We start from the raw sequence: 18184 nt of genomic DNA on the forward strand, positions 1-18184 counted from the left end.
AGGTCTTGTCAACTCCCCATAACGATTTACATTTTATTGGCCTCTCAAGTGTTGCTACTTGTATGGAACAGGTTTTAAGATAAGTGGGGGTACGCGTTGCGATTCCCGAAGCTTGGATATTTCTGCTCGTGCCGCCTCTAACTTTTCATCCAGAATCCTATTCTGTGCTTCTAAATCGTATATGGCGTGCGTCAGAACGCCTTGCCGTATATGTAAGTCCCTACTCTCGGGACATACTTCAAATGGTGGTGCAGAATGACCTGGATCCACCTCCTCTAATATTGGGATTCCATTATAGAAACATTCTGGTGGCATTGTTTTGGCCGCTTTAGCCTGTAAGACTAGAAACACAATGCACTTTAAAGGTTTGGTCTAGTAAAAATCAGAAGCGGAAAACTTACCCAAATTCTCAAGATCACTTGGTATTGTTATGGCCGGAGTGGCAAGTAAAACTAAAATTCAATGCATTTTAAAAGGTTTGTTTTAGTAACAATCCTCAGCAGAAAACTTACGCAAAACTGCAGCACTTACTAGTAGGAACCGCATATTGAAGAGACAGCTCTTAACAGAGTGAGAATATCATATGTTAGATCCAATCTTATATAGGCGATTCGCAGGTTACTTAAGGTGAACTGATACGGCCAAAGATTCTTCTGAATGGCACTCAATTAAGGATTTGTTCTGCTTGACTTTTAGTGGCAGATTTGGAACAACCCAGTAAATACCATCGGTCAAGAAGTGCTTTCAACTCTCCCATTGAGATTTAGTTCATAGTGAGAGATTTAGTTCTAGGCTGTCGCGATAACTGACCAACTTTCCACCGACTTGAAACATCCCTTACGAAATGTAAAATCAAATGTCTTCCACCGAAATAATCAAATCAAACGACAAATTTAAAGGTGTTGCCAACTCCCTATAACGATTGCATTTTATTGGCTTTTCTGGTCTGGTTGTGTAGGACCCTTGGGGTTAAAACTTTGGGAACCTCTTTTACGCGTTGCGATTCCCGAAGCTTGGATATTTCTGCTTGCGTCGCCTCTTACTTTTCTTTCAGAATTATATTGGCTTTTTTTTAAATTTCTAAAGGATGCATACCCTCGGGACATTCGTCATAAATTGCTGGTACAGAATAATGTGGATCCATCTCCCCTTTTATTAGGATTCTCATATCGAAACATCCTGGTGGCATTGTTTTGGCCGCTTTAGCCTGTAAGACTAGAAACACAATGCACTTTAAAAGGTTTGGTCTAGTAAATCAGAAGCGGAAAACTTACGCAAAACTGCAGCACTTAGTAGTAGGAACCTCATATTGAAGAGACAGCTTTCGACAGACTAATCAATACAGAGCTCAAATCAATTCTTTTATAGGGGTTACGTCGGTTACATAAGTTTATCTGATATGGCCAAAGATTTGTTCTGCATGACACTTAATTAAGGATATTTTCTACTTAACGTTTAATTGTTAGTTACTACGCGTATCAGCAGCCTTATTTAACCATACAGTAAATATCATCAGTGGTTTTGGGATGTAGTTCATAGTGCGAGATTTTAGATTTAGATTTAGATTTAGACAGTGGCAATACCTGTCTTGCCACCCAATTTGACGTTCCGTAAGGCATGGAGTGTGTTCAACCGAAATAATTCAATTAAAAGAACATTTTATTATATATTAGGTATTAGCAACTCCTCGGTACTGACAGCATTTTATTGGCTTTGCTAGGTATGGCGCTTGGTTCTTTGAACCAGGTTTTCAGACATGAACACGCATATAAATATAAATTACCAATCAGTTACAAAATCAGTTTTGAATATAACTCAGTAAATAAATTTTCTTTTTATTTTAACATTGATACCGCTGGTTGGACGCGGGGATAATTTATGGGGGGGTCATATAAAAGTTCCAATTCCCTTCTGATCTTCAGGCGCAGCTCTTTGAGAACTTTTTCATACTTCTTTTCGTAGAAACGCTTAATTCTTGCTTTTCGCTCATCCAACTGCTTAGTAGTCTCCTCGTCGATCTGTTTAGCAAGCTCCGAATCGGTAGGTTTACATTTCCCCTCCAGCGGCTCCTCCGTATTCAGCTTGTCTTGCGCCTTCCGGATCTTTTGTCTGATCTCCGATAGTTCGAGAGTTAGGGCGTCCCTCTGCAAACCGAGGTCATTGAGTTTGGATTGAGTCGAAAGTAATGTTTTCTCCAGACTCCTATTTTCTTCATTTAAGGCCTTGCTTTCGGCCCGTGCCTCTGCGATATCTTGCAGACTTACAGTCTGTGGAAAAGGTTCACCTGGTGTACTCTCAGTAGGTGGGGGACTACTGCTTTTAGGTTCGCCACTGGTGGAAGGAGTTGGCAAAGAATCAGTTGGTATAGTTTTGGCCGGAACGGTCAGTAGGACTAGAAGGACAAAGGTAGTGTTCAAGGTGTTATCTGATGGAAATCTTAAGCAGAAAACTTACGCAAAGCTGCAGGATATAGTAGTAGATACATCATATTGAAGAGGCAGCTCTTGCCAGACTAAGCAACACAAAGCTCAAATGAATTCATTTATAGGGATTTCGTCGGTTACATAAGTTGATCTAATACGGCCAAAGATTTGTTCTGCATGACCCTCATATAAAGGATCTGTTCTGCTTGACTTTTAATGGTTTATTACGGCGAGCATCAGTAGCCCATTGAAACCATCCAGTAAATACCAGAAGTTATTTGAAGTCTTGCGCATTCGGATGTAAATTAAAGTTAATTTCGCAGAAGTTATTAAATTAAATACGCTATTTGATATAGTAACTATCCGAACTATCCATAGCTATCCGAATTTTATTGGCATTTCTATGAGTGGATATGTATGGCTTAGGGGAATATTTTTTGAGTGGGTCATAAACACGTTTTGATTCCTGTTTGATCGTCTACCGCAGGTCTTTGAGCAAGGTATCGTACTTCTCCCTATTGGAACTCTTAATTTCGCTTTTCCTCTCGTCCAACTATCTATGAATTTCCTGGTCGATCGGTTTTGCCCTGCTTTTTCAGTTTGTATTCAGCCTTGTGGAGCTCGAGTTTGGTATTCTTAAGGTCTAAAGACAAGTCTGCTTTCTCCTGTACGAGCTTGGCCATTTTGGACTGTGTCCACTCTAACATATCCTCCAGAATCGTATTCTGTTTTTTTAAGGTGTTGCTCTCAACCTCCGCCTCATCGAGCCTTTTCTGCAAATGGACGATTTCGGGATTTGGTGTGGGAGCTTCTTTGTCCCCCTTGTCCCCTTTGTCTGGCGATGGCGCCGGTATCGTGTAGATATATGTAATTCTGCTTTTGGCTAAAGCAGTTGGTAACGTTTTGGCCGGAGCAGCCAGTAGGACTAGAAGGACAAAGGTAGTGTAAAAGGTGTTATCCTGTGGAAATCATGAGCGATAAACTTACGCAAAACTGCAGGACATAGCAGTATGAACTTCATATTGAAGGGACGGTTCTTTCCAGAGTGAGAAAATCATAAGTTAGATCCATTCTTATATAGGCGATTCGCAGGTTCCTTAAGGTGAACTGATATGGCCAAAGTTTGTTCTGAGTGGCTCTAAATTATAGATTTGTTCTGCTTGACTTTTAAAGGCAGATTTGGAACAAGCCAGTAAATATCGGTAGTAAAGATTTGGTTCTACTCTGTTGCGATAACTGACCAACTTTTCACCGACTTGAAACATCCCTTACAAAATGGAAAAATAAATTTCTTCCACCGAAATAATTAAATCAAACGACAAATTTAAAGGTCTTGTCAACTCCCCATAACGATTTACATTTTATTTGCCTCTCAAGTGTTGCTACTTGTATGGAACAGGTTTTAAAATGAGTGGGGGTAAATCTTTGGGAACCTCTTTTACGCGTTGCGATTCCCGAAGCTTGGATATTTCTGCCAGAGCCACCTCTAACTTTTCATCCAAAATCCTATTCTGTTTATCTAAATTCGCCATGGTGCCCGTCAGAACTATATTCTCTTCATATAACTCCTGTCTGTCGGGACAGATCCTTTCAATTTCTCGACTGGACGCCTTCAATATTCCGATTCCGTTATGGAAACATTCAGTTTCTTTTGTTATGGCGGAAGTAGCCTGTAAGACTAGAAATACAATGCACTTTAAAAGATTTGGTCTAGTAAATCAGAAGCAGAAAACTTACGCAAAACTGCAGCACTTAGTAGTAGGAACCTCATTTTGAAGAGACAGCTTTCGACAGACTATTAATACATAGCTCAAATCAATTCATTTATAGGCGATTTGCAGATACTTAAGGTGAACTGATACGGCCAAAGATTCTTTTGAATGGCACTCAATTAAGGATTTGTTCTGCTTGACTTTTAGTGGCCGATTAATCCACCCACTTAATACCATAAGATGTAATACCATTGAGATGTAGTTCATTGTAAGAGATTTAGTTTTAGACTGTTAGGATAACTGACCAACTTTCCACCGACTTTTAACATCCATTACGAAATGTAAAGTTATATTTCTTTCACCGAAATAATCAAATCCAACGACAAATTTAAAGGTATTGCCCACTTCCCATAACGATGTGCATTTTATTGTCTTGTCAGGTTCATTTGAGTGGGACTCTTTCGGGATACTCTGGCGGATCTTCTGGCATAGGCAGAGTGTAGGGCTTGTTTCCCCAACGATCAATTGGTATGGTTTTAGCTGGAAAGACCAGTAAGACTAGAAACACAATGCACTTTAAAAGATTTGGTCTAGTAAATCAGAAGCAGAAAACTTACGCAAAACTGCAGCACTTAGTAGTAGGAACCTCATTTTGAAGAGACAGCTCTTAACAGAGTGAGAATATCATATGTTAGATCCAATCTTATATAGGCGATTCGCAGGTTACTTAAGGTGAAATGATACGGCCAAAGATTCTTCTAAATGGCACTCAATTAAGGATTTGTTCTGCTTGACTTTTAGTGGCAGATTTGGAACAAGCCAGTAAATACCATCGGTCAAGAAGTGATTTCAACTCTTCTATTGAGATGTAGTTCATAGTGAGAGATTTCGTTGTAGACTGTGTCGATAACTGACCAACTTTCCACCGACTGGGAACATCCGTAAAGGAATGTAAAATTATAGTTCTTTCACCGAAATAACCAAATCAAGCGACAAATTTAAAGGTGTTGCCAACTCCCTATAACGATGTGCATTTTATTGGCTTTTCATGTTTATTTGTGTAAGACTATGTGGGGATTCCTTGACGGCTCATCGCGCGGCAGTGTGTGGGATGGAAAGAGACCAATTGGTATGGTTTTAGCTGGAATGACCAGTAAGACTAGAAACACAATGCACTTTAAAAGGTTTGGTCTAGTAAAAATCAGAAGCAGAAAACTTACGCAAAACTGCAGCACTTAGTAGTAGGAACCTCATTTTGAAGAGACAGCTTTCGACAGACTAATCAATACAGAGCTGAGATCAATTCTTTTATAGGGGTTTCGTCGGTTACATAAGGTGAGCTGATACGGTTAAAGATTTGTTCTGCATGATACTCAATTAAGGATCTGTTCTGCTTGACTTTTAATGGTGCAGTAAGGCGAGTATGATGTGGCCGTTATCTCCACCTCCGTGAAACCAGCCAGTAAAAACTATTGGTCAAAACGTTCTTCTAATAACTCTCCTATATTTTACTTCAGTTTATCGACTCGTTTGCGTTCTCGGACTTTAATAGTTAAGAGAAATTCATTAATTTGAGAAAACTTTTTGGAAAACAAAAGAAATCCAAGGCAGAACAGGCCTTCTAAGGAGTGGCATTAAAAAGTCATAAAAGGTGGCCAGTTTTTCTATTCTTGAGGGGATGGTCTGGGTAAATCCAATAGCAGTTCGTTATACTTTGCTCGCAACTCTTTTTTAGCTTCTGACTCCAGTTTTTCATCTGCCTGCTCCTTGGCAATCCGCTTGATATCATCGTTGGCCTTATCTGAGTATAGACAGTGCTGCAGTAGGAGAGCCTTTCGCTCCAGCTTAACTGAGACCTTGGCCAATTCCAGTTTTTCACTTAGCAGGTCTTTCTGTAATTTAGAAATATTGCTCTTGACTTCGTCTTTAGCACGACGAAAAATGTCCAGTATAAATTCTTGCAGTTGTTTCGTTTTAATTTTCTCATATTTGGTACTATCATTGAGCACTTTCAAATCGACCCTCATAACTCCTAAGTCCTTTGCCATTGAGCTGCTAGCCACTAGAGCGAATTGTATCAGTTAATATTCTAGTTAATTGAAACTTGTTTCAGCAAGCACTTACGAGCCACAATCAACCATATAAGGAAGCCTCTCATTTTCAAGTATCCAATCCAACGTCGTCTATGGCATTGGCCAATGTTTAAAAAAATTCGCCAGAGTCTTATGTATGCCAATTATTCCGTGCATAATTAATTCGATATGGTTTTTAATTAACATCAAGACTCAGACTAATATGTACCAGAAAAGGGTCAGTACTTCATTTAATTGAATTGTTCCAGAATTTGTTCTTTCGTGAGATATTTTTAGACCTTTATTATAAAGATCTTAATTTAAATGAAATTATGCATTTAAGAATACGTTTTAATCATCAACTTTAGTGAAATATAATTCATTAAAATACAAAATTTATATAGTATCATTTTATATATACGCTTTCAGATAAGTACCCATTCATTGTACCAAATCAGATACATATGCAATTAATACAAGCTCATTAATTAAGCCACGAAACCAAGTCTTCTCATGCCAAATGAATGTGAGAAGGCAAGGAACCAACCGAGAGTGCCATTGTTTTTCCCGCCAAAAAGTGAAACTGCATCTCGGCAATACGAAAATTTCCAACATCCGTTTGCCGAGTGGAGTGGGAAAATAATAATGAAACTGAAATTTCGCCCACATCTCCGATATGCAAATGAAGACTTGCGCCTGCGCACGCGTCAAATTGGAAGCGGAATTGGATGTGGATGTGGATGTGGGAGGCCTGAAATCAAGGCATGGCCATCTTGTGGGCGAGCGGTCACTCTGTGCCGTTGGTCTCCTCCACTCTGGCTAATTGATCGAAAATTCAACCAAATTATGCGCAAGTTTTGCGTGGTGTCTGCGGCATGCTGCCTGAAATAAAGCCCCCGGTTCCACATTTGGACAAGAGTCGTTACTACCTTATAATCCACACAAAACTATTCTATAATATCGAGAGATTATTGGTTTTTACCTTACAAGGCACACAGAACACAACGAATGCCAATAAGGCGCCTTTTGATTTTCAATTTGGGGCAACGCACAATCATTATTGATTTTATCTGAGAATGAGAGAATGTACAAGTTTCTATTGTAAAAAATATATATTATTATATATTCCAAGTGTTTCTCCAAGTGTAAAATTCCATCAGAACTGCATTGACACTTTCAGGGAAAACCACCACTAATATCTCTTTGTGTACTTAACAAGTACTTAACTTTAAATCAACTCGGAAAGCCAACAACCCAATAATGTCAGATCAAGATTATTGTTATAATGATGCGAAAGTTAGTCATATCTTTTGAGGAAGTTACAAACCCACAAAACTTTCCTACCCTCTGGCAAGTCTTTTTCCTATTTATTGAGCTTGTCATCGCAGCATCTCAATTAGTAGACTTTCCACGCGACTTCGATTTGGTTCTTGCATAAGTAGGAGACGCTATCTTCACCCGGTTCCCGATTCCCACACAGAGACAATGGAGCATTTCTCATTTTGATTGCCATATTATGATGATGTCTGTGACTCTCTCATTTGGAGACGGCTTTTCACTGCTGCAGTTTTCAGTTTCAATTTCCCAGAGCCGAGGCCATCATATCCCACTCGCAGCCAGCATGTGTTTTCGCCGCTTTTCAGCTCGAGTTCGGTTCGAGCTCACGCTTTCATTTGCGTTTGGAAAATGACCCACTTCCGGATTAGCATGCCGGGTAAAGTCCACTCTCACTGCGTGCCATGGTTATACTCCAACTGGGAAAAGGGCCCTGGAACAGAACCATCGATGGGGGGAGTGACCAGACACACAGGGGCTAATGATGTCGTAGGTATCCACTTGATAATAAACATCCGCCGCGTTCCGCAGTGAGTAAGTGTGTTGCATGTTTGTTGCATTTAATTGTAATTTATTTGCCGGTCGGCCCAGGCAGAATGCTTTTTTTTATTTGTTTTACCATCGATGTGGGGAACAGAACAGAACGGAAGCAAATATTTTCCGGTGGAAGCTGACCCCCGGCCAAAAAGGGAAGTCGCTGCCCAGTTCCACTCAGTTTTTATTTTTCTCTATGATGCATTGATTGATTGTGGGGCAGGTTCAATGGGCTAATGGACTCGCAGAAGGGCTCTGTGCTTGATAAGCAACTGAATTCCACTCAACTTTACCCACTGAAATCCGAGTTTAGAAGAGGACATAGAAGATATTTCCTTACTATCTGACTATAAACCAAACTTCAAGTAAATCCTGATTACAGAATAGTAAACAGACTATTAGTAATTGTAACCTTTCCTTATTATTAATTTAAAATTCATCTCAAGACATATTTTTCAAGAAGTTTTAAGCTCATTTTAGCAACATTTCCAAGCCCCCTTTATAGGGTTAAGACAAAAACATAACCCATTCGAGTTCGCATGCCTGCAATGCCTTCGAATGACATCGTTTTACTGCCTTCTCCAGTCGCTGCGTTCTGTCGGCTTTTGCTTAAAGGGAAAAATTCCAATCGAAGCCGCCTGCCAATTGATGAGAGTTCGAGTGGATCGATCGAACACAAGCAGCAGTCCCCCTCCAATCAATCAGGCATAAAGGGAAGCCAGAGCGAATTGCTGGCTAATTTTACGCAATACACGCGAAGAATGCAAAAGAACGCGACGCACTGCGACCGACAAAGGAAGCGGCCGTTCCACTTCCTCCTGGAGGAAAACCACCTGAGCCCGGGGCAGCATACCCCCCCACTGGTGACCGTGGAATGGGTGATTGGTGACCCCCAGTCGCCACCAGCGGGCGACTCTTCACACCCAAGCCGACATAATTGCCTCGGAACAGAAGCAGCCAGGTTAATTAGCTGCGGTTCGAGGGAATCCTCACCCTCATGTATGGACAGAAATCAAAGCGGAAATTGTTTATTAAACAAATCCACAGGCAGTTCTGTGTGGTGTGGATAATGGTCTTTTAATTGAGTTCTGGTGCGTGCTAGTGCCCATTATTATTGGTTCGAAATTGGGGATTGGATCGCATAATAGCCGGGTTGTCACTGCTCCGGAAGCCTAACAAGCCTTCAGCCTGGAATGAAGTCTGGGAGTCATCTAAATTTATTTTCTAATAGAAGTGGATTCTCAATATAGACTTTAATTTAAATGACATACAAAAAGTTGGAGTTGGATTTCGTAAGTGAATCATTTGCATTTGTCAATGCGATTGGCACACTTTATTACAATGATTCGTGGCAACAGATCTCAAGTCAGCATTCCATTATAATCGATATCGTTACCATTCACTTTCATTCACCGAAATTATGTTGCTTGTTCAGAGTAAAATGGCTTTGTAATTGAGCCTACTCACATAAAGCTATCTCATGCATTGGAAAAGATATTGAGAAACATTGCTTTTAATAATTTTGCCTAGTGTTTATTAAAAGAAATCACCGGAGGCTGGAATTGCTTAATATTTTTTTCTAGACTACTGATTTTATATATTTTTACTCTTGCAGGGTATTATAATTTTTGTAATTTCGATCAGTAATTAGCTATGAACAGTATGTATCAGTGAACACCAAGTATCTATAACCAGTAAGTAACTCTGAACAGTAAGTATCTATGACCAGTAATTATATAACAGTAAGTATCTATGACCAGTAATAAGCTATGACCAGTAAGTAACTCTGAACAGTAAGTATGTATGATCATAAGTTACTAACTTTGAACACTAATAAACAATGACTTGCAACTTTTGTATCACAACACATTTCTAAGACTTGGCCGGCATCAGACACTTCGTTCCGGGGATGTTAGAACAAGTTGGGAATTATATGATGTGATAATTAACTATGAACATTAAGTATCCAAGACTATTAATTTACTATGATCAGTATGTATCTATGATCAGTAAGTATGTATGATCAGTTACATACTTTGAACACTAATAAAGAATGACTTGCAACTTTTTTAACAAAACACATTACTGAGACTCGGCCGGGAGAAGTCACTTCGTTCCGGGGATGTTAGAACAAGTTGGGAATCATATGATATGAAGATTGATTAACTCTGAACAGTAAGTATCTATGACCAGTAAGTAACTCTGAACCTTAAGTAACTTTGAACAGTAAGTATCTATGACCAGTTATTAAAAATGATCAGTAAGTATCTATGACCATCAAGTAACTCCGATCAATAAGTATCTATGACCAGTTAGTAACTATGATGAGTAAGTAGCTATACCCATTAAATATGTAGGATCAGTTACTAACTTTGAACACTAATAAACAATGACTTGCAACTTTTTTAACACAACACATTTCTAAGACTCGGCCGGCAGAAGTCACTTCGTTCCGGGGATGTTAGAACCAGTTGGGAATCATATGCATATGTGAGAATTTTTTTCGAACAAATTTAAAAGCAAGCTATTTGAATGAAACTAAGGAGTTATTCTTCTATATAATTTCACTAGTATATAAGTCGAATCTTGGCGAATCGGTGGACTATATATATACATATATATATCTGCCATAGAACCGATCGGAAAATTTTAAAAACAAAATATAATAACTTTTCCAGTTTTCAACAGATTTTCATGATATTTATCATATTGAATTTTGTGTACGATTTTATGAAAATCGGACTGCTATATCATATAGCTGCCATATAAACGATCGTTAAAAACAGAGGTAAATGCAAACCGGTGAAGTAAAAATGTAAATATAAAATGTTTGGGTAAATTAAATGAATGCAGGCATTACTTTATTGTTTTTTAACATAAATATATATATAATTTGTATATTATTAATTCTTAGAGATTGAATTTATTGCTTTCTAGATATTTTCTATAATTTTATCAAGAAATCTATGAAATTTAAACAGAACTTAAAAGAAGTTTGTATTGCACGTGGGTGATAGAGGCCGTGGTCGTCATGTGGGCGACTGGCCACTGTCTTAGTAGGTGTCACTAGTCTCTCATTGCTTTAAATTATGCAAAATGCTAAGCGGAAAATATAAAAAGCTCTAAACTTTAACCACAAATGGCTAAAAGTCATTTACTACCATGTAATCCCTGCTTAGTTCGATGTTACATTGAAAACACATATTGGATTTCACCGTACAAGGTAAACAGAATTGGTAAATCGCCCACCTTATGTGCATTTAATTTTCAATTTAGAGAACAGCTTTTGGGCACAGCATTCAGTTAATGATGATTTCCATAGCCCATTGAAGCGGGAAACTTTCCTTTTCGAATGCAGCACTAATTTGGCTAATCAACAGTATATCTTCACCCACTATCATTACATCATAATAGATGCGGCATAGATATGGGCATGAAATCGACTTCCGTCCAACACGCACTTGAAAATGATCATCATGGCGATGCGGAGGGAAAGTTATCAACATCGCATTACCAATGAGAGTGAGTCTGGGTCTGGGTAATTCCAAACGCCAAAACAATGACACATAAATCGCTGAAAAAAGCAAAAAAATAAAAAATAAAATCAAGCGTAACATCAACATTTTCCCATACCAATGCCATACGAAGTGCCATGTGGAAAGTTGCAAATTGGCGCGGGCAATGTGGAAAGCCAGGCAACAAGTCACTCGTTGGTAATGTGAGAAAAAGCAAAGTGCAGCTGCCACAATTGTGACGACGACTGCCGTGCATCCATGAGATACTTGTGCACTCAGATACTAGGCAATTGTCTAGCTGCATGGCCACAATTGAAGCTAAAGTGGGAGGCATGTTGGGCGATGCTGTTTTGAAATTCAATTCGTTTTGGCTGACATATGCAGTCACATATAGACACTAGTTTAGGTTCGAAATGGAGCAGAATAGCTTTTCTATGACAGTTTACATTATATTCTTTATATGGTTTTAGGTATTTTTTAAATATCTTCAAGGCTGTGTCTTATTCTGAGACATAGAACATAATTAGAGTCTATATCGAGGCAGCTTATTTCACTTATTGTAGTAGGTATCGCCCACTCAACTCAACCTTAGCAAGTAGCTTTAAAACTATTACACTCCGGCATTGATGTAGGTCGTTGGTTTCCCAAGACAGCGTCATCGACTGGCTGCCATCCGTCGACATATGGCACAAGTATAAAAATCGAGGCGCATAAAAATCATCTTTTGTTTTTTATGAGCCACGCCAGAGGCATCCGCCCGCACACGAGGCAGTGACACAGCCTTTGTATTTTCTTTGCCTGCCTTACATAACTGATGGATGGCTAATGTTTCTATAACAAAATATATATAACCATATACCTAAAATATATATACATATTATATATATTCTTGGTTGGATTTTTTGGCGGCTAATTAATGGGAAGCCCGACAGGTTGGCGCGTGGCAACTTTTTCTCTTTTTTTTGGCGCCTACACTCTTGTATCGCTTTGTTGCCGACTTGATTGCATATCTCTGTTGATGTGTTATTTTTTTATGGGTTCGCATTCGATTTTGGTGCATTTTCAGCGTGGGCCCCCAAAAAACAGAGCGTTGGCTGAAAAACAACTCCAAGACTCGTTCGATCCAATGAAATCCAAATTCATTCACTAAACTCGACTCAAGCTTTTAGTTTTTCATTGATAAAAAACATACATAGTTTGTGAATGGAGCTTGTGGTTTAATTGGGGCTACAGGTGTTTATAGCTCAGCCTCCATTTGCATATCAATAATACGGGAAGAGAAGGGCTTAGAGTTCTAAAGAAGTGTCTCGTATAGATTGACGGGTTTTACTACTCTCCGGGATTAACATATTTTAAAGCCTGTTGCAAGACAATTTATCTTTTCTTCTTCGCTTTCAAAAATATCCAATTATTCAGCTGCTGTCCCTGTCTTTAAATTCTTTATATTTTCGGGTTCGGCCAAACAAAGTTTTCCCCACATCAGGCTCATCAATCATCAAAAAGCGAAATGGCGCATTACGCCCCAGTTGCGGGCTCTGGACCAGACCAGACGAGCTTCCAATATTGTCACCAGATCGAGTTTTGTAACCAAAAATTCATTAGCCTTTGGCGGAATTTCAAGTACACAGCAAAAAAAAAAAAAATTAAATGAAATAAATCCATGGTTTAAGGGAACAAATATAGATTTGCAATAAGAGAATTAATTATATTAAATGGAAAGGCTAACAATTTTTAAACTGTAGAAAAGAAAGGTGATGGAATTGGAGGTATTATTTTTAAATACATTTTTGATAGGCTAAAATCTCTTAAGTTTATAAAAGGAAAGGATAAGGAAATATAAGATTTGTTTGTCTTTCTATACAAGAGGTTTCCTTTAAACCTTTTCAGATTGCAGCTTTAAAACAAGTTATTATTTAATACACTCTTTTAATCAAAATTAATCGGTTGTTTCAAATGACAATTTTTTTGAAAATTAGAAAATTTAAAAACCTCATAACTTAGACAAAAAAACATTAATTTTCATTCAGAAAACTTTCCAATGCTAGTTTTTATAAGGTTAACAAATCTGCATACTCAATTTAAAATTTTAGAAAATTTAAAGTTTTGCCATTTTTTTAACCCATATTTTTTTTCGAAAATATTGAAAAAAAAATTAAAAAATTTTGTTTTCTTCCAGACATGCCTAGATCGACTCAGCTGTTGACGCTGATCAAGAATATATATGATTTATAGGGTCGGAAATGACTCCTTCACTGTTTTATGAGCTTCTGACTAAAATTATAATACCCTATTTTATCTTTTTTTACGGCAATTTTTGCTAAATATCCAATTTTAAAAAATTCATAACAAAGCCAAAAAAGCGTTAATTTTAATTCGGAAAGCTGTCCCGAGCTAATTTTTATCACGTTAACAAATCTGCATACTCAGTGAAAATGTTTGAAAATTAAAATGACTGAAATTATAATCCCATTTCTTGAGTAGGTATTTTGTATATTTTTATGCCAATTTTTTCTAAAAATCAAATTGAAAAAATCTCATAACTAAGTTAAAAATGCATTGATTTCAATTCGGAAACCTTTCCTATGCTAGTTTTTATTGGGTTAATAAATCTACATAGTCAATTAAAAATTTTAGAAAATTTAATTTTTTGGCAAAGCGCTCCCCCTTTAACAAAAGAAAAAATTGAAAAAATTTTTAAAAATTTTGATTTTTTCCAGACATGCCTAGATCGATTCTGCTGTTAATGCTGATCAAGAATATATATGATTTATAGGGTCGGAAATGATTCCTTCACTATGTTACGGGCTTCTAACTGAAATTAGAATACCCTGTAATTGTATAACAAACTATCACTTTAAGTTTCCATTACTTTTGGCCCTGTGTATACCCTCAGAGTTGGTGAATTGGCTTTGGTCTTGCATCAACAAAGCATAAAACGCACTTAACCCACTGGCTGTGGAGTACTGGGTACCGAGTACTGAATACTGAATACTCCGCAGCAATGGGGTAACAATAACATTGGAAATAGCTACTGGGCACCCCGATCCGGCGAGGAGTTAGCTGAACTGAAGCGAGCTGACCAAACAAATTGAACGCCCCCGTCCATGCCCTTTTTGGACCATGTCTGGCCCGCTGCGCTCTTTGTGCCCAATTGAAAACTCAGCAAGTTTTCAAAACAATTTTTGTGTGTGCCACCGAAGAAGTCGGGCAACTGGGGAGCAGGGAGTGGAGTCCGTATCCGAGTCCGAGTCCGAGTCCAAGTCCCATGCTGAGGGCGCCTTCGTGGTCATATATGTATGTACTGTGCTGGCATTGTGCCGGCCGGCAATTGTTTTGTCCAGATCAAAAAGCGCTGATTAAAGCAAGTCGTGCGGCCCTTGTCCCCGGCATCGCAATATGCTCTTTCAATTCTGGTTATTGTTGTCATCGAAGTGGTTTGCTTTTGGCGCAATAGGGTGTGAGAGGGTATGAATGACTAGGTGGTAGTTTAGACCATATCCGAGTCTTTTTGTGCAGGAAATAATCGCATTTAATAGAGAAAAACTATGGTATTTAGGCAATAATTTCAATTAAAGTCAAGTTAATATTTTGTCTACAAGAACATCTTTTTCTTTGCTAGAATTTTAACCCATATCACTCAAGGAAAATAAGCAGAGTATTCATTATTCTCCTATTAATATACCATCAAAAATTTTGTTTGTATTTGGGTTAAGCGCTCCAGCAAACGCCAAGTCATGCGAGGCGGTCAGGAGAAGAACGGCTTTGTTTGGAGATCAACGCAGTTGCACTTCTTTTGCTCCATGGAAAGTGGGGATGGTTCTATCGGCCCCACAGAGATTAATGACTTCCAAAGCTAAGAATATGTAGCATTTTTTGGATTTTTAATTTGATTTGTGGTTTGGTTTTGCCCCACTTCAGCGTACATTCGTAGAGCATATTCATTAGGCGTGAATTGTGAAGATGCGTAACGCCCTGTCCTAAGTAGTTAATATACGGGTTACTGTTAAAAACGATGCGAGCCTTACTATATTAAATAATTATAGTGCCCAAAGGCTAAACCCCAGGAATGTGTATTGTTCTCCAAGACACAAAAGCTGTGGGCCGACGATAGGAAAACTTGACCCTTTAATAAATGGGGATGAGTAATGGAGAGTGAACAAGTTCTATGGAAGAATTATGATGGGTACTCCTCTTTCAGTTTTTAGATTTAAAAATATTTGATTAGAAAACAAGAAATTTTTATCCAACTTATATTTTTAATAGGGAAATTCTTTTCCCTTTCTTAATCTTTCTTCCAAAAATAATGATGTAACAATCACCATTTATTTAATGTGCTTTAAGAAACCGTTTTAGTACATAAAATTAGCCAAACCATTACCTATTTTTTGTAGTCTTTCTTGCCCTGCCTTGCTTAACTATTTTTCATACCTGCTGCTGCTGAGATTTGCTTCTTCACACCTACAGATAGACAGAAATTAGCAAAAGAGACATGCCCATGAAAACGCACAAAAACAACACAAAACTAAAACTTAGTTCTTGGGAAAGATAAACTTGAAAACTCAACCACACCCTTCACCGCCAGAAAACAGTGCCATCTGCCAAGTGGCCAAGTCGCATCAACGAGAACGAGAAAAAGCTTCCAAGTTGGCTTTTTGTTTGAGGCAGCGGAAATTATTATTAATTGCTTGGAATGCCTGCTGCCTCCTCCCAAGAAAACGGAGCTCCACGAGACACTGGACAGGGGACTGTGGTCCAGTGTCCATGTTCTTGGCTCGCCTCTAATGGCTTCCGTTGGCGTGGCTGGAGAGTTTGTTGTTTCTGCCCTCCGTTTTGATATGTTTCCATACCAATCATTTCGATGACGTAAAGAGCCGCTTTTCATGGCCAAAAACTGGCCCGAGTTCTTGGCCCCAAAAAAAAAAAAAAACCTAACCCAAGCTGTGTGTGGGGTAAATGCGTTGGATTGCCGCGGATTACTTCGAGTACCGTGGGGTTATTGGCCTTGGCTATGAGCGAGTTTGCTCTTGGCCCGCGTGGGTAAACAGTTTGCTAGATTTGCCCGGCTTGGCCAAGCGTGTCCAGATGGTCGCCTTTTTGCAACAACAATTGCAATTGCAGCTCCAGTCGGAGTTGCAGTCGCAGTTCCAGCCACTTCTCCAGAGGGGAAGTTCGCCAGTGACTGCGACAACTCCAGTTCCAACTCCAGCTCCCATTCCAACTCCCACTACACCTGGGGAGTTCCACACTGGCGGAGGCACGAAGCGTAAAGTTGAAAGTGGAGTGGAGCACATGACTGACTACACTGGGAACTAAAAGAGTGAGAAGAAGGGAATGAATAGTCCCAAAAAATATAAATAATAATATGCCATATTATATAACAAAATATAATATAATATTCTCTATGGTATAATTATTAATTATATTTGCAGGAGGTTGCATCAAGCAAGGCTGAACTTTCATTATAATATAAATATTACCTGACCCGCTCAAAGAATACCACTAAAAAATATAAATAATAATATGTCATATAATATAATAATCTTTATTGTATAATTATTAATTATACTTGAAAGGCGTAGCATAAAACAAATTTCTCATTACGATTTAAATATAACCTACTAAGACCCTGAAACTATGTTTAAATATTTTCAAACATAAATTGAGGCTTTTTCAAATTGTTGTCAATAAAAAGCATATCATATAATAATTATAAAGTAAAAATCAGAGGAAATCCTAGGCATTCCTACTGACAAAACGGATTCCGAAACCCCAAAAAATATTTCTAAAAATAAAAGCAATCTAAATATATATATTATACCCAATATTTTTCCAAGTGTTTATTGTTAAAGTCAACTTCTGGGGTCCGTGCTAAAGGTGGCGGCGGGTATCCGTGTCTGGAAGCCTGGACCATTGGTAGCTCCACAGGGAAGGGCTCTTGGGCTCCCTCCCTCTCTCTCCATGCAACAAAAGCCAAACAACAACAGACCGTCAGGGAAGGTGAACGACTCTCCCATTTGCTTAATTGAGTTTGAATGGCGGAACGAAAATGTTGCAACAAAGGGCTAAGGGAAAATGTTGCCGTTGCCGTTGCAGTGATTTTCTTCGAGCAATTGGCGGGACTTCGAGGAGGGTTTTCCATGGAGACCAAGCAGCTCCTCGCGCGAACAATTGAACCTTCAAGTGTGTCAGCCAGAAAGAGGGGAAGGGGAAAACGTCTTAAGGAAATGCTCAAAGAATGGCTTAAAGCCAAGGAGAATAGGGCCACTTTGTAGATTTTATTATTTAACCAATAGCTAATAAAAGAAATTCTAGACTTCAACTTGAAGCTTAAAGTCTTTGTTTCATAAGAAATGGTTTAAAATCTTATTATATAAAAAATATATTTATTTAAAAGAGCGCTTTTCTAGCTATATTTTTATGATTATTCATTTTATCTGATTCATTAAAACATTTCCCTAATTAAGTACACTTTTCCTTGCTTCACAAAAAAAAAACACAACTTGTAATGAAATTATCCGCATAAACTTTTAAAGGAAAAGAAAAGTTATAAATTGCTCCAGAATTACTTGGATAAAACTTTCCTGCCAAGTTAA

At 38.4% G+C, this 18184-nt stretch overlaps 4 protein-coding genes across 5 annotated transcripts in view; all 4 read right to left on the reverse strand.

The window, feature by feature from the left end:
* Positions 1-54: 54 nt before the first annotated feature.
* On the reverse strand, positions 55-1073 carry LOC110183107 (uncharacterized). The gene is made up of 3 exons (XM_020951297.2): positions 513-1073; positions 402-452; positions 55-341 (listed from the first exon to the last, which is right to left on the reverse strand). The coding sequence occupies exons 1-3, from the start codon at positions 544-546 to the stop codon at positions 55-57; spliced, it is 372 nt and encodes a 123-aa protein (XP_020806956.2). The 5' UTR covers positions 547-1073.
* A 736-nt stretch (positions 1074-1809) lies between these two features.
* Positions 1810-2615, reverse strand: LOC110183102 (uncharacterized). The gene is made up of 2 exons (XM_020951294.2): positions 2455-2615; positions 1810-2392 (listed from the first exon to the last, which is right to left on the reverse strand). Exons 1-2 carry the CDS (start codon positions 2486-2488, stop codon positions 1836-1838), a joined length of 591 nt encoding a protein of 196 aa, XP_020806953.2. The 5' UTR covers positions 2489-2615; the 3' UTR covers positions 1810-1835.
* Positions 2616-2769: 154 nt separating this feature from the next.
* LOC110183106 (uncharacterized) lies at positions 2770-3564 on the reverse strand. The gene is made up of 2 exons (XM_020951296.2): positions 3411-3564; positions 2770-3348 (listed from the first exon to the last, which is right to left on the reverse strand). The coding sequence occupies exons 1-2, from the start codon at positions 3442-3444 to the stop codon at positions 2981-2983; spliced, it is 402 nt and encodes a 133-aa protein (XP_020806955.1). The 5' UTR covers positions 3445-3564; the 3' UTR covers positions 2770-2980.
* A 1568-nt stretch (positions 3565-5132) lies between these two features.
* LOC110183090 (uncharacterized) overlaps positions 5133-18184 on the reverse strand; it is a 193718-nt gene continuing 180666 nt past the window's right edge. The window contains exons 5-7 of one of the 2 annotated variants that reach the window (XM_086831028.1): positions 6260-6521; positions 5356-6197; positions 5133-5294 (exon numbers count right to left, since the gene is read on the reverse strand). Coding sequence is in view for 1 of the 2 variants with exons in the window: in XM_020951295.2 (XP_020806954.2) it covers positions 5800-6197; positions 6260-6293 (432 nt within the window). In the remaining variant the exon portion in view is untranslated. Of the gene's footprint in view, positions 5295-5355; positions 6198-6259; positions 6522-18184 lie in introns of those variants that run through there. The other variant, XM_020951295.2, reaches the window with a different exon arrangement.

This window comes from Drosophila serrata, unplaced genomic scaffold, assembly GCF_035046125.1.
Source record: "Drosophila serrata isolate PLE 108 unplaced genomic scaffold, ASM3504612v1 contig_240, whole genome shotgun sequence".
Lineage (NCBI taxonomy): Eukaryota > Metazoa > Arthropoda > Insecta > Diptera > Drosophilidae > Drosophila > Drosophila serrata.

What these genes read in the sequence shown, in the direction of transcription:
- LOC110183107 (XM_020951297.2), bottom strand. Translation starts at nt 546, where the DNA reads ATGCGGTTCCTACTAGTAAGTGCTGCAGTTTTGC. An exon ending in AGTAAGTGCTGCAGTTTTGC is followed by an intron (nt 453 to 512) that starts GTAAGTTTTCTG and finishes ATTGAATTTTAG; the next exon opens with TTTTACTTGCCACTCCGGCC. An exon ending in AAGTGATCTTGAGAATTTGG is followed by an intron (nt 342 to 401) that starts GTAAGTTTTCCG and finishes TTGTGTTTCTAG; the next exon opens with TCTTACAGGCTAAAGCGGCC.
- LOC110183102 (XM_020951294.2), bottom strand. Translation starts at nt 2,488, where the DNA reads ATGATGTATCTACTACTATATCCTGCAGCTTTGC. An exon ending in ACTATATCCTGCAGCTTTGC is followed by an intron (nt 2,393 to 2,454) that starts GTAAGTTTTCTG and finishes TTGTCCTTCTAG; the next exon opens with TCCTACTGACCGTTCCGGCC.
- LOC110183106 (XM_020951296.2), bottom strand. Translation starts at nt 3,444, where the DNA reads ATGAAGTTCATACTGCTATGTCCTGCAGTTTTGC. An exon ending in GCTATGTCCTGCAGTTTTGC is followed by an intron (nt 3,349 to 3,410) that starts GTAAGTTTATCG and finishes TTGTCCTTCTAG; the next exon opens with TCCTACTGGCTGCTCCGGCC.